Here is a 27202-nt window from a genome sequence, read left to right as displayed (position 1 = left end):
ACTATGTGTGTGTTCATAAAAAATGTGTCTATGTATGTGTGTGTGTGTGTGTGTGTGTGTGTGTGTGTGTGTGTGTGTGTGTGTGCAATTACAGTGGTGAACAATTAGCATGAGGGCCGCCATCTGTGGCCTCTTTTAATGGATGGACGTTCCAGGTGCCATTGTGATGGCCTGAGTGAGAGTTATCTGTCATGTACCAGCTCAAGAGGAACTCTTCAGAACTATGATGCACCAGTATACACCAGCAGATTACACTGAACACTGTAACAAACAGGTCTGTGTGTGTGTGTGTGTGTGTGTGTTTGTGTGTGTGTGTGTGTGTGTGTGTATGTGTTTGTGTGTGTGTGTGTGTGTGTGTGTGTGTGTGTGTGTGTGTGTGTGTGTGTATTTACAAAAGCAGGCTGGACACAAGAGGGAAAGCGACAGCTCAACCATTAATTACTCAAGCTAATAGAGCAGCTGCTGGTTCACTCCTGTTTCACTCCTGTTTCAGTCTGATTCACAGCGGGACGGTGAGGACATGTGAAGCATTAAGATGGACGTGCTGTGACTCCAGGCAAAGGCTAAGTAAGGTAAAGACAAAAGCCATTAGACTGATGTAGTTCAGGTACTGGCATACACCGGCAGTATTGAGTGTGATCTTCGGATTAACTTTACACAAAATGTTAGGAGGTTCTTAAGAGGACTTTAAAGCACGATTACCCAATATTTTGTTATGATTTTCATCTCCTAGAAACTTCTCCTGCTTTCTAACTAACGTCTTCTTCATATCCTTGGAGTCCTCATGGCCAACTTGTTTCTATGGCAACATGTCCTCAGACAAACCCTTCCACTTTGAGATGACAAAATACGCAGCAGTAGTGGTAAGTTAGCTAAATAAAGACAACATTTCAGTGAGTGTAACCCAACCCAACCCAACTGCTGTACTAGCACTTGAGCTAACAAGATACATTTTAAAGACGGAACATTATGACTGCATTGTACAGTAAGGCAGGTAGCTGTTGACATTTATGAAATATATTTAGCAAATGTAGTATTTATTATTGAGCTTTATGATATTCAAATGTCACTATGACATGATGCCAACGCTTTAAAATTCTGAAAAGTGCTAACCTTAATATTACAGTTTTTGTACATTTAAACATTTTGCGGTTCCATTATGTCCTTTACAGGTTTTTCATACTGACAAAACTCAAATCAGGCTGATGATACTTTATCCTACTTTTTTTTTTTTAAATACATCTTACTCCTGAACTGTCATTATATTTGTTTGATCTGGATGAAAAATAAGCTGTATTAATTGTAAAACTGTGGATGATAATGCTGCTGTGCATTGGTGTCAGCCAACATTTAAATATTCCCTTTAACAAACAGACAGGTACAAATACAAGACAAACAATAACAGTAGGTGCAGTTACCTGCAGGATTTAACACGTAGGAATTGTAAATGGAGGCAATGAGTAACGTTTGTGTGTACTTGTTTGTGTGTACGTGTGTAAAGGTGGGTTGTAAGACTCAAGGGAGACAAAATCAATAAGAATATGAGGCCATGAATGCAAAACAGCAGGGTTCAAATACCGCAAAGGATGATGGAAGGGCCTCCCAGAATATCTTTTCACAGCACCTTTGCATTCATGGTATAATTGTGGCATAAGCAATGTGAAACACTATAAATCTAAACTGTTCTGTAACAAAACTACCCCGCTGCTCATTTAGTGGATATGAACGTGTTCTCAGTATCAGTATACAAATCTTCCAAAAGTCAGATTTCAGGTTCCAGTGAATTACATAAATGGAAATTACTAGTTGCATTTTTCCCAAAATGCTAAAGCAGGAAAATGGCTCCATATCAGTTGATGGAAGAGATGTTAAAAGGATGCCAGAAATTCAGCATGGACATTAAAAATGGCAACAGAATGGTGAAATATTCACACATCAATGAATGTCTATAAATAGGAATAGTGTGTGAATTTGTGGCATACAAATGCTGAATTCTCATCAGCAGAAAGGGTTCTGCTTACGGGGTACATTAAGAGCAGAGGGACGCACTGATAACAGAGAGAGTGGAAGGTTACGATAAACCTCATCCCTCCAGTTTCTATGCACAAGATTTTGAATCTGAGAAACAGAAGCGGGGAGCAGCTGAAGTGTTTCGGAGGAGGAGATGGATTTGTGCGAGCTGGGAAACTGCCCAGGAGAGGGCACCCCTCGCTCGATGGAGTAGTAAAGCAGAGCACATGAACACAGATGTGGACTAGAGCTGGGCGATATGGAGAAAATCGAATATCACTATATTTTTGACCAAATACATCAATGTCGATATTGAGGTACGTCCAGAAAATTACATAACTTCACTGTAATGCAGCTTTTAAAACCAGGAAAAGACAACACGTGTGTCATATCACAATATTAGGATATCCAAAATGTAAGACAATATTCTAGCCTCATATATCGATGTCAATATAATATCGATGTATTGCCCAGCCCTAATGTGGACACAGACACATACGTACAATGCAGCATCTTATTCACCAACAGCCATTATTTTCAAAGTCTCTTCTAATCTTACTTGCTCTTCATCATTTTCCAGATATTCCACCCCTCTTACTCTACCCTCTCCTTCCTCACGCCCTACACAAAATCTTTCAACTCATGTCTCTCCTCAGGCAGACCCAGGCCTGACTCAACACTTCTGTACTCACTAATGAGCATCCTCATCCAGTGCCAGTGTTAATGTATGCCATCTGTTTAGCATATGCAAATATAACAGCCCTACATCATCCAATCAGTAGAGTGAAGTAACGCTTAATAAAAATGGACACAATGCAGTCTTTGCATCTACTGACACCGCATGCTGTGTTGCCATGGGAACAGGATGCCAAGGTAGACATTATAAATACAGTATAGTCTCACATTGCTAGAACTATCTCAACAGCACTGTGTAGTAAAGGTCTGGCTACACCACCCGTACATTCTGGGATAGGGGGAAAAAAACACTCTGGGTTGCAACGGCAACACACAGAGAGCAGAAGGTGAGGGACATCCGGCATGTCAGGCAATTATCCTGTACTTCCGTTGATCCAGACTATAAATACAAAAACTGCTGGGGGCACTGAGGTTGGTCACATCGGTGCCATTGTGTTTAAGTGTGCTGAAGTCATTCAGCAAAGGCTCTGACTGTATTTGAGATGGAACTGGAGGACGAATGATGATGTATGAACTTTGGTGGAAGTATTTTGAGGTTTGTTGATGCACCGCTGCTGAGTATTCAAGAGATGTGCCATGTGCTGTGTCTTCTTGACAGCGCAATCTATCAGAATGAGGACATTTTCAGGGAGAAGCAACATTTTGTAAAAAAAAGAAATGGAATATGTAAGCAAGTGCAGTCAAGTCTATATTCAAATGAAAACAATGTAGCCTGTACACTACACACACACACACACACACACACACACACACACACACACACAAACATCATGAACTAAGACTACAACTAGCTCTCTATCCTGGACCAGTGTCTGCTCAAATATCCTTGGAAACATTTCAGAGCTTCACACATCCATATTCATAAGGTTATTATAAGGTTATTTTAATAAGTGTCCACTCTGCCAGAACACCTTGTTCTAAGACCAGTCAAGAGGTGCACCCTTGGGTTTTCCATATTCATGCAGCAATTGCCCGACACCTCAACTAAACACACAGCAGGTCGTCCTGCTGAGAAAGTTGAGTCACAAAATCTTGAGCTAACATTTGTTAATCTCTTCATACACTTTTCTGTAATTGATTAAATTGGCGTGGCACAAAAAGAAGATTGTTCCATAACTGCAAGCCCCACCCATCTGGCACCCTTTAAATAGAGCGACGAATAGAGTGCACTGGATTAAAATTTGGCCCAGGTCTGGTTTACAGAACTTTTATGCTCAAAATAACAATAAAACTGATGATTTACCAGTTCCTTATCTGCTTAAGTGCACATGATCTTGCCTACAGTATATGCCCCATCAAACAATAATTTCACGCTGCAAGATGCCCTAAAGTTATCAGTTGCAACTCAAAGTTCTAAGCTCCAACACCTGAAACTCATAACTTTTTTCCGAGTCTCTCTCTATCGCCAAGGTTGCTGTGCCTTTGATTTTACTTTTCAGCATGTGTCTCACACCTGAGATGGGTATGCAGTTAGTTTTCTAATCATGCATGTGAGAAATACAAAATTCAAAAGAAAGACATCGGTCTTGTACTGTTTGCAGCATCAAAATGCAAAACAGAGGACCAAGTTCACTGCAGTCGGCAGTTATTACGAAGATGACAAAAAGGCCATGAGACTGACAAATGAGCAAACTACTACATAGCCATTAAGCGTTGGAGCATCATTCGTGAGGATTTGTTAGTGGGATGGATGGCGTGCAAGCCCGTGAGCATGCAATGTCATTGCAGTCCAGAGGAGAGGTTAAGTCGCCCCAAAAGTAAACGCACAGAAAATAGTAGAAGTAGAAGAAGTCATTATTTTGAGGACTATGGCCAGGTACCTGAGTATATCCCCCTGCTCTTCAATTTCATCAGCAACCTCTTCAAACCTGCAATGATGTGAAGAAGCCTGTCGTCATCACATGTTCACAAAAACTGCCCCCAAATCTTTCCCTCACTCTGACATTAAGTGGAGAAAATTACGCCACACAGAGAACCCCATGTGATCTTAAATGTCAATTTTGCTAGCGGTAACATTAAGAATCGCAATGATAAAGGGATCAGTTTGTGGCCAAATTGTAAAACACGGGATGTTTCACTACATAAAAAACTATATGAAAATCATTAGTAAGTAAGAGTGCATATAGCCAGCAGACAAGGTACAGTATAAGCCGTATAAGTCTACAGATGTACACACAAAAACAGGTAGACCCATCCACTGAGCATCCATCCCCCGGCATCACCACCCACTCATTATCCCCACTGACTGGCTCTCTCCTTCTGTCTCGGTACTGTGTGTGACTGGTATGTTTACTGGAGAGGGGACATCTGTTTGGCCCTTACCTGTGTTCCTGTCTGGTACGATACAGCAGTGCTTCTTCAGTATGCCTGGCAACACCTTCCAAGAAACAACAAAGGAGGGGGGAGAGAGAGAGGGAGAAAGAGGGAGGAAGAGAGTGAAAGATGTTAATATCACCGCAGCTCAAAGCAGATAACCAAGGTGGAGCTTAGAGGAAAAGCACTGAGCCATGCTGCAATCCACAATTACAGAGTAGCAAGATACACCCCATTTCTCACACCATTTGCATCAAAAGGAGCTGCTCCCATATTTATCTAGGACCTTCCGCACCATGATCTGAGCAATGGAGCACTAAATGATGGTCCCGGTGTGGATATGTGTGCTGAAGGTTCATTTTCAACTGTGTATCTCTGATTGATTCACACAGAAAAAAAAAAGTCAAAGGTGGGTTGAATGGACTGTGAAGGAGAATATGATACACTTAGACTCCATTGGGACGGAACAGCACAGCGATGTGAAAAACAACAACACCGGATTGAGATGGGAGAAAGGTTGGCAATGTTATCAGTCAATCTGGTGTGGTCACATCAATGGGCCAATTTAAGAAGCTTTCTCTGCTCTATCAGCAGCTTCACATGCCAGGAAGTTGTAGCAGCAAATACAACAGCCAATTATTGCACCTTTCACAAGTACAAGGTGGTCATACACAATAATGAATGCTTACAATCTTCTCTGTGAGGAGTTGACTAAAAATGTAATCAATCCTAAATTGTATATTAGCTGCTGATATTTTGCTACCATGTCTTCTGTAAGTGAAGGTTTTGAATAGTATCCTTTTTTCATTTCTTTGTATGATGACAGTTTTGTGACAGCATTGCTGTGACGCTGAATACCATTATTGGTGTTCTCAAGGCACAAATATGCAGAATTTCCCGGGAACCAAAACAAAGAAGGAGATGCGGAGGTGGCTCGGCAGGTGCTAACACCGCTCGTCCTTGTCTCTGACTGGCAGGCACATTATTGTGCAAAATGACTTTTGTAATATAGACGGTTGTCCTCTTCTTTTTCTCCCCTTTGTTCCTCGTGATAGTGTTAAAATTCCTTTGCATTTGCATATGGTGGTTATGTCAGGCTCTTCTGTCTCTCAATGATTTTATTCCTCTCTGAGAATGAACAAGACCAATCAGATAAGTGTCACATAAAAGTTACCTCTTGAAAAGAGAGAGAAGAAAAATATATATTAACTCTAATGGTTTCTTTCTGGGGGATATTCAAAGAGATACCAACCAACTACATCATTCATTCAGGAGGAGGGCCTCAAGTAGACTCCTGTCATACAGTCTCATATTCTACTTTATCATCAGCATATCAAGAGGAGGGGTAATCCTGCATTAATATAAACACTGCATCTGTCCTTATAATCTAGTCAACTCAGCTCACGTTGGACTTTTAAACTCAGGACCCCTACTTCTGTTTCAAACACCTTGTTATGGTGCCATTCCATGGTAGATTTGTTTGATTGCTCACAGTCACTGGGCCACATGCAAGAATATTATTGTATCCTAAATCCCTCTTACTTTTTTTCTGTGAGGTTTTAAAGTGATGGTTCAGTAACCCTATGAGCCAACGAGGAAGAGGTGAAGTTACCCTGCCCGGAGGAAGCCCGGGGCCCCCGTCTGGAGCCAGGCCCAGATGGCGGGCTCGTCAGCGAGCGCCTGGTGGCCGGGTTTGCCACGGAGCCCGGTTGGGCACAGCCCGAAGAAGCAACGTAGCAACTCCCTCTCCATCCCATGGGCCCACCACCTGTGGGAGGACCACCGCTGGGGTCGGGTGCGCTGCCACACGGGTGGCAGTGAAGGTCAGGGGCCTCGACAGACCAGACCCGGGCAGCAGACGCTGGCTCTGGGGACGTGGAATGTCACCTCTCTGTGGGGGAAGGAGCCGGAGCTTGTGCGGGAGGTGGAGCGCTACCGGTTGGATCTGGTGGGGCTTACCTCGACGCACAGTCTCGGTTCTGGAACCATACTCCTGGATAGGGGTTGGACTCTTTTCTTCTCCGGAGTTGCCCAGGGTGTGAGGCGCCGGGCGGGAATGGGGATACTCACAAGCCCCCGGCTGAGCGCCGCTATGTTGGAGTTTACCCCGGTGGACGAGAGGGTCGCCTCCCTACACCTGCGGGTTGTGGGGGGGAAAACTCTGACTGTTGTTTGTGCATATGCGCCAAACAAGAGTTCGGAGTATTCAGCCTTCTTGGAGACCTTGCGTGGAGTCCTGTATGGGCCTCCAGTGGGGGACTCAATAGTTCTGCTGGGGGACTTCAACGCATACGTGGGCAATGATGGAGACACATGGAGAGGCGTGATTGGGAGGAACGGCCTCCCTGATCTAAACCAGAGTGGTTGTTTGTTGTTGGACTTCTGTGCTAGTCATGGATTGTCTATAACGAACACCATGTTCGAACATAGGGATGCTCATAAGTGTACTTGGTACCAGAGCACCCTAGGCCAAAGGTCAATGATCGATTTTATAATCGTTTCATCTGATCTGAGGCCGTGTGTTTTGGACTTTCAACTCACAACTCCGGCGGAGCTTTTCGTGCATCCCTGTGGAAGCTGGGGGCATTGAACCCGAGTGGAAAATGTTCAAAGTTTCTATTGATGAAGCCGCGGCTAGGAGCTGTGGTCTTAGGGTCTTAGGTGCCTCAAGGGGCGGTAACCATGGTGGACACCGGTGGTCAGGGAAGCTGTCCGACTGAAGAAGGAGTCTTTTCGGGATATGTTATCCCAGAGGACTCCGGAGGCAGTTGCAAGGTACCGAGGGGCCCGAAGGGCTGCAGCCTCTGCCGTGAAAGAGGCAAAGCAGCGGGTGTGGGAGAAGTTAGGAGAAGACATGGAGAAGGACTTTCGGTCGGCACCAAGGTGCTTCTGGAAAACCGTTCGCCACCTCAGGAGGGGGAAGCGGGGAACCATCCAAGATGTGTACAGTAAGGATGGGACGCTGTTGACCTCAACTGAGGAGGTAATAGGGCGGTGGAAGGAGCACTTTGAGGAACTCCTAAATCCAACTAATAGGCCCTCTAAGGTAGAGGCAGAGCTGGAGGATGGTGGGGGAATGTCGTCAATTTCCCTGGTGGAAGTTGCTGAGGTAGTTAAACAACTCCACAGTGGCAAAGCCCCAGGGATTGATGAGATCCGTCCAGAAATGCTTAAGGCTCTGGGTGTGGAGGGGTTGTCTTGGTTGACACGCCTCTTCAACATTGCGTGGAAGTCTGGGACGGTGCCTAAGGAGTGGCAGACCGGGGTGGTGGTTCCCCTTTTCAAAAAGGGGGACCAGAAGGTGTGTGCCAATTACAGGGGTATCACACTTCTCAGCCTCCCCGGTAAAGTCTACTCCAGGGTGCTGGAAAGGAGGGTTTGGTCGATAGTCGAACCTCGGGTTGAGGAGGAACAATGCAGATTCCGTCCTGGTCGTGGAACAACGGACCAGATCTTTACTCTCGCAAGGATCCTGGAGGGAGCCTGGGAGTATGCCCAACCAGTCTACATGTGTTTTGTGGATCTGGAGAAGGCGTATGACCGGGTCCCCCGGGAGATACTGTGGGAGGTGCTGCGGGAGTATGGGGTGAGGGGGTCCCTTCTCAGGGCCATCCAATCTCTGTACAACCAAAGCGAGAGCTGTGTCCGGGTTCTCGGCAGTAAGTCGGACTCGTTTCAGGTGAGGGTTGGCCTCCGCCACGGCTGCACTTTGTCACCAATCCTGTTTGTAGTATTTATGGACAGGATATCGAGGCGTAGTCAGGTGGAGAGGGGTTGCAGTTCGGTGGGCAGGGGATCTCATCGCTGCTTTTTGCAGATGATGTGGTCCTGATGGCATCATCGGCCTGTGACCTTCAGCACTCACTGGATCGGTTCGCAGCCGAGTGTGAAGCGGTTGGGATGAGGATCAACACCTCTAAATCGGAGGCCATGGTTCTCAGCAGGAAACCGATGGAGTGCCTTCTCCAGGTAGGGAATGAGTCCTTACCCCAAGTGAAGGAGTTTAAGTACCTTGGTGTCTTGTTCGCGAGTGAGGGGACAATGGAGCGGGAGATTGGTCGGAGAATCGGCGCAGCGGGTGCGGTATTACATTCAATTTATTGCACCGTTGTGACGAAAAGAGAGCTGAGCCAGAAGGCAAAGCTCTCAATCTACCAGTCAGTTTTTGTTCCTACCCTCACCTATGGTCATGAAGGCTGGGTCATGACCGAAAGAATGAGATCCAGGGTGCAAGCGGCCGAAATGGGTTTCCTCAGGAGGGTGGCTGGCGTCTCCCTTAGAGATAGGGTGAGAAGCTCAGTCATCCGTGAGGAGCTCGGAGTAGAGCCGCTGCTCCTTTGCGTCGAAAGGAGCCAGTTGAGGTGGTTCGGGCATCTGGTAAGGATGCCCCCTGGGCGCCTCCCTAGGGAGGTGTTTCAGGCACGTCCAGCTGGGAGGAGCCCTCGGGGAAGACCCAGGACTAGGTGGAGGGATTATATCTCCAACCTGGCCTGGGAACGCCTCGGGATCCCCCAGTCGGAGCTGGTTAATGTGGCTCGGGAAAGGGAAGTTTGGGGTCCCCTGCTGGAGCTGCTACCGCCACGACCCGACGGATAAGCGGACAAAGATGGATGGATGGATGGTTCAGAGTAATTTCACCCTAGGGTCCTTTGCACCATAACCTCGAGCCAAACACCCCCCCAGAAGCTTTTTTCACCTGGGTCGAACATTGTGAGAGTTAGCGTAGAGTAGCGTTATCAGCTGAATAGCTTAGCGCAGGGGCTAATGGACCCATGTTTGTATCTCGTAAGTTACCCCACTAATAATGCCCGAAATGATACCAAACATCTACAGTAGTAAAAATAGGTTATGCACTCATAAAACAGTACACCAGAAGTTTATGTAAATAACACTTGCCTGCTGGCTTCTGCTCTCTGCTATTGTTGTTGCTGCTGTAAGACGAGTGCTTAGGGACGTCTACAAAAACACCGAAAAGAGATGCAACAAAAATATTTTTTAATTTAACTTTTTTTTTTAAGTAAGTGCTGTAGTATAACTAGCAGGAGACAAGTAATAATTGAGGTAAGTTTGGAGACATTACCTTATTTAATCATTAAATTAATAAATATTTTTGTTGTATCTCTTTTTGGTGTTGTAATTTGTAGACAACCCTAAGCACTAACTGCAGGTAGCAGCAGCAGCAGCAGCTAGCAGAAGAGAGCAGGCAAGTGTTCATAAACTTCTGGTGTACTTACAAACTTTCCAATCCATCGTTTTATGAGTGCATAACCTATTTGTACTACTGTAGACGTTTGGTATCATTTCGGGCATTATTAGTGGGGTAACTTACGAGATACAAACGTGGGTCCATTAGCCCCTGCACTAAGCTATTCAGCTGATAACGCTACTCTACGCTAACTCTCCCAATGTTCGACCCAGGTGAAAAAAACTTCTGGGGGGGTGTTTGGCTCGAGGTCATGGTGCAAAGCACCCTAGGGTGAAATTACTCCGAACCATCACTTTAAGACTACTCCAAATCAGAGTCACAAACTCTCTTAGTTGGATAATGTAAATCACTTGTTTCAATGCCCTTCAAACTGCCATATATAGCTGTGTGTTCTGCTATGTGAGTGGACAAGTTTCATTCACAAAAATAATACTAAAGAGTGAAAACAAGATAGATAATCAGATAATAACGTTTTGCAGTGCCAGCAGTGGTAGAAGACCTAAAACAATTACATGGAATATATCAATAGAACAGATGTCAGCACAGTGTCATTAAAGCAGATCTGTACTCTAACAGACTTACAGACTCAAAGAGGGAATGTTTTGACTTTTTTCTAAGGCAAAGCGGTTCATGAGTTATATGGGATGCGGTCAAGGGAGAGTGACAATCACAGAGATATAGGCATCATTATAGCCTACAGTATGTGATGTTAAACTGTAGGTGCAACATAGGATGATAGTGAACAGAGACCTGCATGTAGATTCTGAAGCAGCCGTTGGAGTGACAGCTATACTGAAATGTTGCCGATATATCAATGCCACAAATGTTCTTAAATCACACGTACGTGACAAATCTGTTCGTACGGTCTCTGCAGAGACCAGAGATGCAATGATTGGTTTGTAATGACTCACACAGCTGCATGATGTAGTTATAATTGATGCTGACTATCTGGCTGGCTGGCAGACTTGTACTGGAGGAGTGTGGAAAACGAACTGTCAGGGACACTCTTTAGTGTTTCAGACACACAGAGCTGTCAGTTGCCTCTCATTTAGGCTTTAAAAGGATTGGAGTCTGGAGGCAAGGCTTCTAATTTCACATGAGAAAATGCGTTGGGCATCCATTTGTTTGTCTTTTTAAGCTTATCTTGGGATGAGCACAAGAGAGGATTTATGTTACCCTGTTTTCACTAGATTTACAAGACACACCAGGACAATGCCATGGACACACAACTGGGAAACCAGAAAAAACTAAAACATTGTATTGTTTGGGTATTTGCACAGATGGTTTATCGAACATTATTCATAGATTTGGATAGTTGGTTTCATTCAAATCACAGTTTATGGCCAGCCTAATTTTATTTTATTTTTTTAGACCAGCCATACATGAAAAATATAACCTTGATTATATTAAAAATCTAATAAATTTCCATCACCCAATAAATCTGTTAATTTAACAGTTTTGCAGTTTTTGTCATAATCAATGGATATTCATCAAAATAAAAAAATAAATCCTCAAAGACAATCCAAATCAGTGTCCTGAGGACTAGAGACCCAATCTTGTCAATGAGTCTTTAAACCCCATTAAGTCAGCGAGTTAATATAAGGTTCCATTTGGCAACGTTGCAGCAATTTACCATCATACTCTTCTATGATGGTAAATAGGATTGTTATAGGACTGGTTGCCATTCTCTTGTAGCCTGAGGCTGTGGGGGAAAAGGATTCAGTGGAGACATAGCGGATCATTAAACACCCCTAAAGTAGATGTTTCCAGTAACTTTCCATATTATCAACCTGTTACATTTCTCTTGGAAATGTAAAAGATAATAGCATAGAGTAAAAGACAGTATTTTGGTCATCAAGCACGCTATAAAATTAAGCAAATGCTGATTAAGGAATATTTACTTTTTCATTTCTGTATTTTAAGCATATTTGTTCAAGAATGCTACAGGACTGGATTCACAGATTTCCAAGATATGATATAAAAGCTATCAACATAATTTATATATATATACCTTATGTCTACGATAGCATCAACGTCCGCCACTTCTAGAACGACTCCTCAAATAAAAATTAGATAAAAAGTAAAGTAGCGAGTAACACATGGAAATTCACTACTACTGCATCCATTTAAGTTATTCTATACTATGATGCTTTTTTTCTGAGAATAATCTGAAAAGGGATTTTAGACATAAAGTTAGGGCCTACTTATGGAATAAAATAGATAATTAGGGGAAATAAAATCTAGATTGGGGACAGAGAAATTTATTGTTTGGTAGGTCATGGTGATTTAGCTGGTTTTTTGATGTGTAGTTTTATTTTTTTTATTTATTGTTTTAATCTTAGGACTGTATGTGTTTGCATGTGTTGTATGTCCTGTTCTCTTACATCAGGGACCATGTTGGAAAAAAGTGTTTTTCACTTTTACATGTTATCCCTTGGATCCCCTTGTTGTCTTTCTATATCCATAAAAATAAAAACCAAACCAAACCAAACCAAAAACAAGGCTAATGCAGGGTTTTTTTCTACAACTTTTCGATTGTTGGTTCCAATACAGTTACATGTCTTGGACAAAGCAGGCATTTAGTTACATGGCTCTATTCACAGAGACATACTTTAAAGTATAAGAGCACTCAACAGACAAACACAAAGACTGTTGAGACAGAAGCCAAAGAAGAGAGGAACAACCAAATGCATGCTCATTAACTGAGATGAACAATCAAATGGGCCGACTCAGGTGAATCACACACCATTTGAGTCCATGAGAAAACTTTTCTCTCTGATAGCTCTCTGAAAATGACCCCAGATACAAGAGTACATATTACTTTTCCCCCCCGACTAGTCCATTTATCTGGGAGATTGTTTTTATCTACTGTTTGATAGAGCCTGCCTCATCAGACTGGAGAGTGAGGATCAGAAAGAGCCTCTCTGATTGAACTTATGCACAACCTGATGCTCATAAAAGCAAAATTACGACATTAAAAGGTTCAAGTAAAGTAGTAGTTTAAAAAGTAAAGTAGTTTCTTTAAGTAGGTTCTTCTTATTCTTCTCCCAGTGGTGACCGTGGTGATGTGTGTGAACCCTGTCAACCTGGTTGTACTAGACTTTGGTGTAAATGCCTCAAAACAAGTCAGGCTCCAATGCACCAGGTTTATTTAAGGCACTGGATAAAGCAGCCTAGTTTGACCATGGCTGAGAGCGGTCAACAGGAACCGCTCTTGTCCTAGTGCTGTTTCAGGATGCTCACAAAGCAAATACCTGTCTACATACTGGCCACAATAACACACACACACACACACACACACACACACACACACACACACGCACAGACATCCAGGCTCACTATCTATCTCCCGACACTATTACTGCTGGCTACAGGCAATTATCACAAGTGGAAGTGTATAATAGGATATCGTGGCGCCTGCCGCTGAAAGCCAGAGTGCAACTCCTGGTGAGCTAATGGAGATCTGAGAGGACGGACGGGAAGTAGAGTCACTCCACTGTTAGCCTTAAGCTCTGCCTTCTCCCATCTTATCCAGCCAAGCTATCAAAAGTAGTGGGTTGCCGATGGAGCAGAAGATAAGGTTTGCACTGTAACCACTCACCCCAGCAAAAGCTAAAGAGACACAACACACAGAAGTCGACAAAATATTAGAAGCACCTTTCAATATAATGCAGTCAAAACTGACACCTCTCTAACCTTGTCAGTAACAAATCACAACTGTAAGTTCTACAAAGCTTTGCGTGCAAATTAATCTCTCTAAAATGTGTAGCCTTCATTACATCCAGCATTCAATACCCTCCATCGTCATAGGAACAACATCAATATGAAATGGGAACTTTATGGCACTCTCAGTCTCAGAGATACCACTTTACTACGCATTTGGTACATTTTAGTAAACATCTGTACTAAAACATGTTGACCTTCACTTCACTTATTTAGAATATGCACCACCAGAGACATGGGTAGGCATGTAGATGAAAGGGAAAATGGGAAGCTGAGATCTCCTCCAGATGTTCATGCATGGAGACAAGTGGTGCATCTGGAAAATGCAGGGACTTGTTTGCAAAGTTGGACCATATGGTGCGTTCCAGTTGAACTGGGATCTTGGAAATTCCAACTTGCTACGGTGTTTGTACAAGCAAAATACCGCATAATGCGTTGTTATCAACTGATATTGCTAGCAATGGCTAACATGGATAGAGTCCTCCCGCCACATTAAATATAATAGTTTTCTGACTCATTACTGGAACGCAGTCAACGGTGTGACATCATTCCCCGTTCCAACCTCCAACTTCTGAGGTAAATGAAACGCAGCAATAGAATGTATATGACAGTATTACGGCTCCCCAAAAGTGAAGCCAAAACATCTTGATCGCCCCCTGGTGGCTGGCTGAAGTATAGGCCATAAACCCTGCACCCTCTATGTAAGCAGATGGGACATCAAAATCAAAACACACTTCAAATCAATTTTTCCTAAAGATGGTTTCTGTCATTTTAGATAGTTCTTATCACAGTGATGTATGTTCAAGTGTTCATTTTTGGTTTAAATTAGTTATTTGATTCTATAAAAACTGGGTGTAACATCATCATTGTAAGCTGTGATTGACTCGCGATTGAGTCTGGCAGGTGTATGGGCGGGACCTCAATACTGCTGCTCCAACCCCAGTCCCTACTGCGCAAACTCAAATGACAAGCAGCCAACATGATGACCAGCGCAACATGGCAGCGCCTGTATCCGGGATATTTTGGCTTCCATCTTTATATATTTCTATGGGTTGGACAGAGGTCAAAGCTTTTACCTAGAATGCTAGCATGACGCATTAAGAGATAATCTACATGAATTCCGATTAATAATGTCATAAGTGCATATGCCAAAGGTTGGAGGGGGACAGTGGAAATGACCAATGGTAAGCTCCCCAAAATGTGAAACGCGCGTAGGTGCACAGTAATCATAGCAACAGCAGCATACATCCATGTCTGCTGATTTCTGTATTCAGTCATTGAACAAAAGCAACAAGGGAATTGTAGAAGAAAAACTGCCATTTATGTTAAACAACTTGACTGAATTGAAGCGATTAAAGCACTAAGTAATTCTCTGGAGCTTAATCAAATCTCTTAGACCTGTCCCAATCAAGAAATCTGCTGCCTTGATGTCCTTCGCTATATTGGGCTGCCAATATATTCAAGTTCATGCTTGGTTTAAAGGATCTGGTACAGACTTGGTTGTAAAAGAGCTGGGCTTTTCGCCTCTACAAGGCAGACCTCAAGTACACTTGGAGTGTACGGGGTCTCTCGCTTGCATTAGTATCAAATTTCACATTTTGACAGTGGGCCTAAAGGGGCACTTTTATAATTCCTTTAAGACCATGAAATGATTTACTTTTGTTTCCAGTCAAAGAGTTTCAAAGGCATACAGCTGACAAGAGACAGTCCTTTCTCTGCTGTGCCAACTATCAAAGACAGCTGCTGTTATGATGAAAATGTACTCATCTGGCTGACAAAGGCAGTCTGGTAAAATCATTATAAATGATGATATTACGAACTGGGATTAAAGTGTCTGTATTTAAGACAATTAGAAAAGAGAGGAAAGGTTACAGATAGTATACCAGCTTGCTAATGGACCTTGTAATGAGTCCCATCTGACTTAAGGCTATGTGGCAGCTATTGCAGTAACAATAACACTGGGGGAATGTGCAATGACACCCACGTGCCTGGACGATCTGTGTCCATCCCAGCATAAAGGTAATTAACTGTGTAGTATTGGTGCACGGGTATACACAGATACGCACACAAAAAAATCACATACTGTACAGTACACATTTGGCTCTCGTGCATTATTAGATTTATAAATCTCGGTCCCATCCATCCCCTACATTCCCTCAGCATCCCTCTCCGGAAGCCAAACTATTACAGATGTGAGGGGGGGAGGGGCATTCATCAGGGAATGAATGGAGACATAAAACAGAGACAGAAGAAATAAGGTGAATAAGATGCATGTGCAGGTAAGAGAAAGTATCAAAATGAGAGAGAAGGATAAAAAGAATGGGACATGAAGTGAGAAAGCGGAAACACATCGGTCACGTTGAGCGGATGAATAAGAAAAGAGCCTGCTGAATGTTTGAACATGTACTTTTAGTCGGACGTGTCTACATTCACCGCTGCTGCTCTCCCCCATAGACCAAAATGACATCACCACACACATAAATGTAGCATTTCAAGTTTTCTATGCATCTTCAAACAGATTATGAGAGCCTTATCATGTCACTGCCAAGTAGGCAGAGTTCACACAAGCTTCCCATTGACAACTCTGTGAGTGTGTGTGTGTGTGTGTGTGTGTGTGTGTGTGTGTGTGTGTGTGTGTGTGTGTGTGTGTGTGTGTGTGTGTGTGGGTGGGCATGTATGTTTGAATGCAAGCAATTTGACAGCAGCGTTGGAAACATCCTGAAACGAGCTGCCTTCAATTCCAAAGTGCTTCTGAGGGGAAATGGTGTCCAATTAGTTTATTTTGACTTTTATTCTTTGTACGCTCTCTTCTTTTTAAGTTAAGATATTGCCTGGTAGAATGAGTAAAGATTTCTTGTATGAATCATCAGGCTTTCATTAAAAGTCTGGTTTAAAGCAGAGGGAGTGATGTGGATGAGGTGAAAGGTGGAGCCCCCCTAAAGCTGTTAAGTGAAAAGTAATTTATTTTTCAGTCACATAAGGACTTAGAGAGGTGACATGCATTTCTCACCTGCCACCTGTTCATCCACAGGTTCCCTCTCTCTTCGGTATAGCCACATATGCATATTACACAGGCACACCAAGGCAATACACACAAATCCTCACACACAAAGATACTGTCAATTACCCTCCTTATTGATTAAACGTAATTATGTTTGCTACTGAGTGCTTGCTGCCACTACCACTGCTCTATAACACTTCTTGCCACTTGCATAATAAATGAACATTGGAAACTTTTCTCGGACCCGAAATAAAACATGCTTGTTACTATGCCAGAAAATGCAGTTTCCGTGTATGAATGAACTGCTGTGCAGTGCACCCTGTTTTTATGTTATGTCATTGAGTATCTTGTCTTGTCCTGATGTGTGTTGAGGACCACAATGGAAATAAGTCTTGGACTTTATTGTGTTTTTATCCTCGATTGTATTTGATGTCCTTTTATCATGTGTAAGGCACTCTCTTACAATTAAATAAATCAAATCAAATCAAATCACCCTTAGTTTCAGAGACTGGGGTGAGTGAAAAAAAGTCCATCACTTGCACATCAATGTTTCACCCAAGCAGCTGTGTGTCATTGAAGAAAGGCTTGCTGACCACTACTTTCTAAAAATAAAGACTTTTTGTATTATTGAGCAGGGTAGGAGTGTAACATCCAGGAGCATCTTGGTAAAACTTCTAGCTGCGAGGGCAAACAGCAATAACTCCATTGAACTTTTAAAGCATAGCAATGAATATGGTCTCCTATTTTTAGCACTTCTGTGATTATAATGTCTGACTATGTGAGCACTGGCAGCCAGCACTTTGTCACTCACAGTGCGTGCTGAGTACTGTGGATTTGCGGTGGATTCGGCAGCAGTGCTGAAGCAGGCATTCTATACAACTTCCTTTCTTTTTGTGTCGCTCAATCAAGGGAATCGATTGGAGCTGAGACATCAATACTTGCAACTGCAATGAATCTTAAACAACACAATGTGTCAATGTACAACTGACAGTGATGACAAGCTTTTTACACAAACAGGCGGCTAACTTTTTCTAATCTTGCAATATCCCCAACAACAGAAGAGGCTTGATTCCTATTCCAGTAATCGCCCATTCCCAGGAGTACAAGTCGCACTACTTGATAAATCAGAAGGCTGGTGGGAATTGTGCATATGCTGTTCAATGTCTTGTTTACTGCAAGGCATTATGTAACATGTTTACACAGGTCTGTGTAGTTCCTTGATTCTTACAAAACCTACGGCTCATCCAATGCCTTCTTTCTTTAAGCTGTATGGAGCCCCACTCTCATTGAAGATTACCAGTGCTGGGTTTGGGCTCTGTCAGATATATATTCAGTGAAGCTCATACACCCACATAGACTACAGTCGACATGGTATACAGTTCAACGTCAGAAACTGACATAACATCCATTTGAGAAGTTAGCCTTGTACTAAGAGGGCTGTTTTCTGCCTGAAATGCTCCTCATCCAAGCCTCCTCCTCGGGGATAAACGTAAGTGCAGGAATGACATTCGTGAGGCAGATCAGAGGAGTGGTGAACAAAATTCATGTGCATGCAAAAGTGATGTGAAAAAAATCATCATATTTTGTTTATTGTGATGTCTGGCATTATACATTTGATTTCTTTTTTTGGTATTAATATAGTTTAAATAACTATGGAAGGGTATTACAATTTTATAAATAAAAAAAAAGCCAAAAGTCCAAAAGTCTGATTACCATGCCCAATTAAGACAATTGTGCAACCAAACTGCTTAAACACACCCAATTTTCACAATTGCATGCATCTTCTCATTTACTGTGAAATTATTAAATACAATGTTTGAATCTTGCATATTTTATATTCTTGGAGTTAAATATGTTATCAATGATTAATTAGAGAGAGGGGGGCTTTACCTTCTTCAGAGCTGACATCCTAGGTGGATCCTCCTCCTGCAAAGCCCGTTCACATGCTGAGGTCCCAAGCCAAGTTTGGAGGGTGCGCAAATCCTAACTCAGCCCGGCGCTGATGCTGAGCCATGAGGCGCCTACTTGGTATTCTCATCTCGCTTCCACCCCGTCCTACAGCTGGCTCAGTGTGCGCACGCCCCAAACCGCTGTTATTACAGGATTCAAACACATGGGGAGCTCTAGTCTGATGCGTCGCACTCATCACAATTCAGGAAAGAAAGTTGGCAATATTTAAACTGTCTATATGAACCTAAACAAATTGGATTTGATTTTTTTGGCAGGGAGACAAGATCATTTTCGAAGTACACTGAGTCACATTTTATTCGCCTTTCATTTAATATCACAGAAGCAATTTGCCTCAGTAAAACGTATCGCTAATGTTAGACTTACTATGTGTTTTTCTTCAAATACTAAGTGGACGAGCAGTTCCAAAGAATGCTATGATATTCTGTATATAAACCGAACAAGGCTGCTTTATATGCCGATTTGAAGAATGGATTCTACAGATTAAAACAATATATTGATGGATTATGTACAGGGTACTTATCCTTTCTGACAACTAAGGTTACAATAAATTGGCATTAGTTTGAATGGGAATCGGCGCGACTAGACCAAGCGAGGTTACTATGCAGTCAGTACCAGGCAGTCTTGTGGGGAGAATGCAGCTAGAGGAGTCCGAGCATTATTGCACTTTGATGAGCGTACTTGCTTTTTAGTATTGTTTAAGTATAGTTAGTTAGCTCTAGCTATTCCTTAAGCTATTTTTTAACACGGAATGTTACATAGCTCAATCATTTCACTGATGTGTTAAACCTCTGTTATGAAGTGAGCTAATTTTAAAAGCTAGCTAGCAGGCTGGTTAGCTAACTCCGCTAGCTTGCTAGCATATTAGCTATAGCCACATGTTAAACTAAAGTCTCCGTCCTCTTCGCCTCTACGCAGATTTATATGTCGATATGGCACGTAGGAAAGAAGGTGAGCATTACCAGCTGCGTCGACAACAATAACTGTTGTATGCATCTAAAGTTAGCTAGCTGACGTAGCTAGCAGCATTTAGTCTCGCGTTCTGTGGGTTGTAGCTATATTGTAAACAAATGCACGTGTTCCACTGTCGGATTATAGCTAATGTTACAGTCAGTTTTCACACTGCGCTCCGATACCGATGTATTTGTAATGTGTCAACAGCAGATTATGCTAAATTTATACGAGAATCTTTCAATTTCGCGTTCAGATTAAACTTGGTTTCTGGTTATATCTGACAGCTTGATGTTGCTAGATTTTAACCAATATGTATTAGGTAACGCTTTTTAAACGTGGTGCCTTACGACGTATATTATCACCATATTATTATTATTATTATTATTATTAGTAGTAGTAGTAGTAGTAGTAGTAGTAGTAGTAGTATAGCATTAACTATGCACATGGCCTATCAAGCAGCAGCAATTTTAAGGTTGTGCTCAAGCTGGTTGTCCTTTTGACTTCATTTGTACTAAATCAAAAATACGTTTGATCACAAGTATGTTACTCCACACTATTTTTGATTTGCATTGTTAAAATGTTAGATTTTGGCATGAGGTTTAAGATTAATAGTATAATATTTGACAATATTTACAATGTATCAGATTAACAGGTTGTGGTATCTCTGTTTTTGTCCTTTTTCTTGTGTCACTAAGTATTTCAATCAAAAGTACTCCAGAGGCTTTACCCTGCAGCTCTCAAACTGGAGAAGGAACCCTGCCCACCAAGCATTGTAGATGCCTTATCCAAAAAAAAACTATGTGAAAAGACAAGACTCTCAACAGGACACTGTCATTGGTGAGATCATATTCAGTACAACAGTTTAACTCGGTGCTTACAAAAGTACTTTTATAATACACACATTCACATACCAAGACACCAAACACGCAGAATTGCTACCACCCTCCTGCTGACCATTGGAGTTTATAACTTTCTTTTTTGTCTGTCTCAGGAGATGCAGGGACGACACAGAGCGCAACCAATCAGGGCAGGCGGATGTACACGGTCCTACCTCCTCCTGCAGACTACAAGACAGATTCAGAGAAACCTGTCACACTCCCCCAGTTAGAAAGCATAAATACTGCTGAGGACCCAGCTGGTAAGACGACCATAATCTTACATTTATGGACTTGCACAGTGCACCATTAAGCTAGGAGAGATTTAGTGCATGGGGTTAATCCAGGTTGGCCCTGTCATGTATTACAGTCACTATTCTTGATTGCCTTTGCCACTCAAGGGAACCAAATAGTGGTAATCAAGTGTGTTTCTGAACTGAGGAAAACTTGAATGCAGCACAGATGGTGTTTGAGCCTGGGTGTTTTTCACTTTGATCTGTCTATTAAAGTAAACGTATACAACTTATTCACGCTGCAGTTGATAAGCAACATTCAAAGTTTATTTTGTCTGCGCCCCATCTGCACTTCTCTTGTCATGAACCGGTGGAATGAGCAGACTGTAATAAGAGTCCTGGCTCATTACACATGTCTCTGTACTCATCATCTTCCTTAATGCGGACCTCAATCCACCTGACAGGCTTCTGCTGTACCTCAATGAAATAGAAGAGATTTGTTGGCTGAGGCAGCGCAGCCCACTATAAATGAGGGTTAACTTTGATTAACTGCACTCGTCTGCCAAACAGCGCCTTAATTGAACTCGTTTTTGATTTAGCGGGCTCTGAGCCCTGATGGGAATTGCAATCCAAAGTCCTGTTTAAGGTCAGCTTGGGTCCATCAATATAATAAAATAGGAACACTACAACAATAACTACTTGATGTGATATAGTAATGATGATTAATGTATTAAGAGTGAATAAGACAACCTCTATGGTCGTTTTAAGTTACCAGATATACACACCCGAACCCTCCACCTTGCCCCCCCTCTCTCCTCCTCAATAGCTACAGACAGAAATGGCACATCCTAAGGAAAGCTCATTGTGGGACTGGCTCTAGTGGCTGTAATTCTGCACCATGGCTGAATTTCGGGAAAGAGACTTCAGATACAGTATTAGGGGACCAGTAATGTCTATATAAAAGCATCCAAAAAGCACCATGTCATGGGACCTTTACATTTATGATTTAAGTACTAAGACATACCAGACAGAAGAGAGATTTGACACTGATACCATTTTTTTTTAACCTGGAAACCAACTGAAAAAAAATGACAGCGAAAGAAATCTAACAGCAAAACTGAAATAGAACTGCAGGAGCTCTAATTATGATGTCCATAAAGTAGGCGGAATGTGTGCAAAGACAACCTCAGCATTGGCCCTGTTTTTATTTCAATTTTCTTCAGAGGTTCTGGATTTAAAATAAGGGAAATTGTTAAAAGCAGAATGGGAGATGTATATGCAGTGTACATAATCATTACAGAAACAATTAAAAAAGACTGAATAGATGATTTTGTCTGCTATTCTGTCGCCAGACACCACATCTTCATCATCTGTACTTATATTAACCACCTTTAGTCTTAAGTTTGTTCCATGTGAGGCCAAGATCCCGCAGGTTTTCTTTTCAATCAGTAACCACACCAGCTGATTGTGCTGATTAGAATGCAATCAGCTAAAAGTATCTAATTAGTGGAATCAGCTGGTGCAGTGATTGGCTGGAGGGAAACCTGCTCTCTCTTAGCCCTTAGTTTTATACAGCCTATGCTTAGCCCTCAGTTCTTCTTTTTTAACCTTTATTCAACCAGGGAAAAAAAATCTCTTTTTCAAGAATGTCCTGGCCAAGACTAGAACCAATCACAAACTGGCTTATCCACCTGGCGCGCTATTGGCGGGTTTAACATGATGACGATAGAGAAGCAACCAAGCAGCTTCTTGTTTACATTCAACACGCCGGCCACCGAAGCGCAGCACTCCATGGCAGCAACCCGTTGATGCCGCTGACGCTGCTACGTCACCCGCATTGTTGGTCTGATTGGTTGACGGACTATCCAATTGCGTACAGAGTTATTTGAACTATGGCCGTTGATCACGCCTCTTGTGCAGAGAAAATACAGAGCAGACTCCCCAGACTAATGTTCAATCTTAAAGGTTCCATGACATGGTGCTCTTTGGATGCTTTTATATAGACCTTAGTGGTCCCTTCATACTGTATCTGAAGTCTCTTTCCCAAAATTCAGCCATGGTGCAGAATTACAGCCACTAGAGCCAGTCCCACAATGAGCTTTCCTTAGGATGTGCCATTTCTGTGTCTGTAGCTATTGAGGAGGAGAGAGGGGGGGCAAGGTGGAGGGTGGGGGTGTGGCCTTGACCAACTGCCACTTTGCTCGTTTGAAAGCCATGATGTCTCTCTCTCATGGGTGGGCCATATTATCTGTGTGGGCAAAGAGAGAAAGGGGAGGTAACTGCTAGAGGCCAAACGGTCTCCTAAGCCCCTCCCCCCACAAGGGAAAATTAATGTGTGTGCATGAGCAGTGATTGACACACAGTTAGACCCCCCTTCCCCCCTTGGCCCTGATTGGTATAAATGAACAGGGAGCTTTGGATTTTTGCAAATCGCACAGGCTGGAGGTGGTGCCAGAGGAGCTGGATTTTTTGTTTTTTTTAATTAACTGCTTTATGTAGTTCTACTGGAACATAGGGTCAGTTTCAGCAAATATGACAGAAAGTTAGTTGTATAAGTCTTACCTACTGCATCTTTAAACGTCTTTTTCCCCAGTTCAGTTCTAACCTTTGAAACAGACCGAAGGAAAACATCCTGGGAACGAAAATTGTAAGTCCCAGTACTATTTACACTGATATAGGTCAGAAGGTAGGATGGAAGTAGACTTAAAATAGCCTTGTATATGAGGATATGCGAATGTTTCAGTCTACATGTTGACAGAGAAGGCCACCCAACACGTTCATACAGTTCACAATGGTGAGTGGGGGCTTTAAAACCAGTGATGAACCTCAAAGCTCCATGGTAAACGGTGTACAGTGCATGTAAACTTTATTTTCACTGCCACATTATTAGACATATCCCCACCCACCTCCAATATGTGACACAGAATCTGTTTTTATGAACACAAGAGTCTAATATGTATAGTTCTGATTTTGCTAGTAGAGGTGCATACTATACACCTATACTCTTAATATGCAGAATAATGCATTAATTAAGTTTAGCAATGTTTTTAAACTAATCAAGAGTTTATGATCTTGTTGCCCACAGAGGAGAACATCCATGATAGCAACGAAGAACTAGACCAAGATAAAGAGGAAGTAGAACATAAAAGAAAAAGGAGGAGAAGGAAAAGGAAACTAACCCTCCATCAAGACTCTGGGAAAGATGGAGCAGCTTCAGTGATTGAGCGCAACACCGTGGATGAGGGAGGAGAGCGCATTAACAGGAACAAGAAGAGGAACCTGAAGAAGAAACGGCACAAAGAGAAGCTGCTCTCCATGGGTCTGATGCCCCAGGCCGCTGCCCTGGAGTTCACATACCGAAAGGATGGGGGGGAGGAGGAGGAGGAGGAGGAGGAGGATAATGAGAGGAGAGCTGTTGAGGTGTCAGACTTCCTCAGGACAACAATGGAAATCTATATGTCAGATTGTAAGTATTGAGCGGAGCGGTGCTTGCCTCTTTGGATCAGCTAGTTTCTTACGTTCTCTGTGCTAAATCCTGTTGCCATTGCTACAGCTTGTGCTCCTTAAATGTGAATATTTGGAAATGTAACACCCTGCCAAGGAATAGTTTGATTTCTGATTAATTTGGGTATTTGGTGCACACATCTGATGGCTTTCGCAGATTTAGTTTACAAACCCATAATTACATTTTGCAAAATGCTGAATGTGTTAATAAAAAAAAGTTTTTTGACAGAATTCATTGCACTTCTGCCACAGCACATCTGTGCTTTTTTGAGATGTGATGTGACAGTGACCTAAACAGAATAGTCAAAAACATAGCATCAGTAATTGGATTGAATTGTAAAAGCTAAAATTGCAGTGGTGGAAAGGAGGGTTCGGCCGATAGTCGAACCTCGGGTTGAAGAGGAACAATGCGGATTCCGTCCTGGTCGTGGAACAACGGACCAGCTCTTCACTCAAAGGATCCTGGAGGGAGCCTGGGAGTATGCCCAACCGGTCTAGATGTGTTTTGTGGATCTGGAAAAGGCGTATGACCGGGTCCCCCGGGAGGTGCTGCGGGAGTATGGGGTGAGGGGGTCTCTTTTCAGGGCCATCCAATCTCTGTACGACCAAAGTGAGAGCTGTGTCCGGGTTCTCGGCAGTAAGTCGGAATCATTTCAGGTGAGGGTTGGCCTCCGCCAGGGCTGCGCTTTGTCACCGATTCTGTTTGTAGTATTTATGGACAGGATATCGAGGCATAGTCGGGGTGGGGAGGGGTTGCAGTTCGGTGGGCTGGGGATCTCATCGTTGCTCTTTGCAGATGATGTGGTCCTGATGGCATCATCGGCCTGTGACCTTCAGCACTCACTGGATCGGTTCGCAGCCGAGAGTGAAGCAGTTGGGATGAGGATCAGCACCTCTAAATCTGAGGCCATGGTTCTCAGCAGGAAACCGATGGAGTGCCTACTCCAGGTAGGGAATGAGTCCTTACCCCAAGTGAAGGAGTTCAAGTACCTTGGGGTTTTGTTCGCGAGTGAGGGGACAATGGAGCGGGAGATTGGTCGGAGAATCGGCGCAGCGGGTGCGGTATTACATTCAATCTATCGCACCGTAGTTTAAAAAAGAGCTGAGCCAGAAGGCAAAGCTCTCGATCTACCAGTCAGTTTTCGTTCCTACCCTCACCTATGGTCATGAAGGCTGGGTCATGACCGAAAGAACGATATCCAGGGTACAAGTGGCTGAAATGGGTTTCCTCAGGAGGGTGGCTGGCGTCTCCCTTAGAGATAGGGTGAGAAGCTCAGTCATCCGTGAGGAGCTCGGAGTAGAGCCGCTGCTCCTTCGCGTCGAAAGGAACCAGTTGAGGTGGTTCGGGCATCTGGTAAGGATGCCCCCTGGGCGCCTCCCTAGGGAGGTGTTCCAGGCACGTCCAGCTGGGAGGAGGCCTCGGGGAAGACCCAGGACTAGGTGGAGGGATTATATCTCCAACCTGGCCTGGGAACGCCTCGGGATCCCCCAGTCGGAGCTGGTTAATGTTGCTCGGGAAAGGGAAGTTTGGGGTCCCCTGCTGGAGCTGCTCCCCCCACGACCCGATACCGGATCAGCGGACGAAGATGGATGGATGGAAAATTGCAGTGTCATTAGAATAAACTAGATAGAGAAACCCAAGTGTGTGAGCATTTTTTTAGTTGCCAGACGCACTGAGCTCTAACTATTAATAATTGTCAACAGCTTTGATTTCTTTAACATTTATTTTAAATTAAACCAAGCCAAGATAGCCCACTATTACAAATGTTACAATGTTTCAGCTATTATAAAAGTTACAATTAAATCATGTTTAAAGGACATTTGCCAACTTTTTTGTGGATGTAAATGTAGTCATTTGAAGCAATACATTTCTCAGTTTGTGCCAAACTGACTGAGAAAGCTTAGTTCTCCTGCTCCCGGAGATGTGCCGGCACAGCCTACATATCAAGAACGCATTACGCACAAGCTACTGATGGCCACCCAAAACATAGTGTAGCGAGTTAGGAGTTTTGCCTATACTTATGCAGATTATAAAATTAAAAAATAGAGGCTCCGTAGGCCGAACCAGTGTGAACCAAGACGGCAACAACTCTTTATTATTTTCATATTGGCAGCGGATTGTTTCTTCACTACTTCCATTTTTACATTTCAAAATAAAAGCCAAACTTAAATTCACTCGGCATTTTGTTAATTTGCAACTCCACAAATTAGCTTACGATAGCATTACGTGACAAAAATAATAAGATACTCACTCGTCATCTGCCCTCTTGGCCCTGCTGGTCTTGGTTGTCTTTTCCAGTTTATCTTCAGGATTCTAAAAGAGCTCTCCAGCACACCTCTGTCCAAGTGAAGAGTACTTTCATGCATAGTAACGCACACACAGGCCGTATATTAGGGCTGAATATCCGAGTCAGCCGAAATACTGTAAAATGTGTCCTCTGCACTTATGTTTTGGGATGTCATTTTTGCTGTTGCAATACAAGCGAAGAAAACGAGGCGAAATCCAAGCAGAAATAGTCTGTAGTTCTTCCTTGGTTCTGTAGTTCTTCCTTGGCTCCAACTGTCACGTCACTGGATGCAGGAAGAGCAACAGATTTTGCAGCTCGGTCAATATAGCACGCACTGAGGAATTTATTGCTTCAATCGACTATATTTACCATCACACTTTAAATGACATGGAGGCAGGCACTTCTGGCTGTAAATGTTTTTGACTGATTGA

The 27202-nt window shown here is 43.0% G+C and overlaps 1 protein-coding gene and 1 long non-coding RNA gene across 7 annotated transcripts in view; one reads left to right on the top strand and one right to left on the bottom strand.

Moving 5' to 3' along the window:
- Nucleotides 1–4519: 4519 nt before the first annotated feature.
- Nucleotides 4520–20135, bottom strand: LOC114546469 (uncharacterized). Its single transcript, XR_003691058.1, has 3 exons — nt 18840–20135; nt 5029–5083; nt 4520–4574 (listed from the first exon to the last, which is right to left on the bottom strand). It is a non-coding gene; the product is annotated as an uncharacterized LOC114546469 (long non-coding RNA).
- erich1 (glutamate rich 1) overlaps nt 19095–27202 on the top strand; it is a 23307-nt gene continuing 15199 nt past the window's right edge. For 2 of the 6 annotated variants that reach the window (XM_028565242.1, XM_028565241.1), the window contains exons 1-4: nt 19472–19868; nt 20567–20708; nt 20863–21009; nt 24065–24445. In XM_028565242.1, coding sequence (XP_028421043.1) covers nt 20648–20708; nt 20863–21009; nt 24065–24445 — 589 coding nt within the window. In that variant the 5' untranslated portion in view covers nt 19472–19868; nt 20567–20647. The other 4 variants (XM_028565244.1, XM_028565243.1, XM_028565246.1 and 1 more) reach the window with 4 other exon arrangements.

This window comes from Perca flavescens, chromosome 20 (assembly GCF_004354835.1).
Source record: "Perca flavescens isolate YP-PL-M2 chromosome 20, PFLA_1.0, whole genome shotgun sequence".
NCBI classification, from domain to species: domain Eukaryota; kingdom Metazoa; phylum Chordata; class Actinopteri; order Perciformes; family Percidae; genus Perca; species Perca flavescens.
The sequence above is the reverse complement of the archived record's forward strand: the minus strand, read 5'-3'. Positions and strand labels throughout refer to the sequence as shown.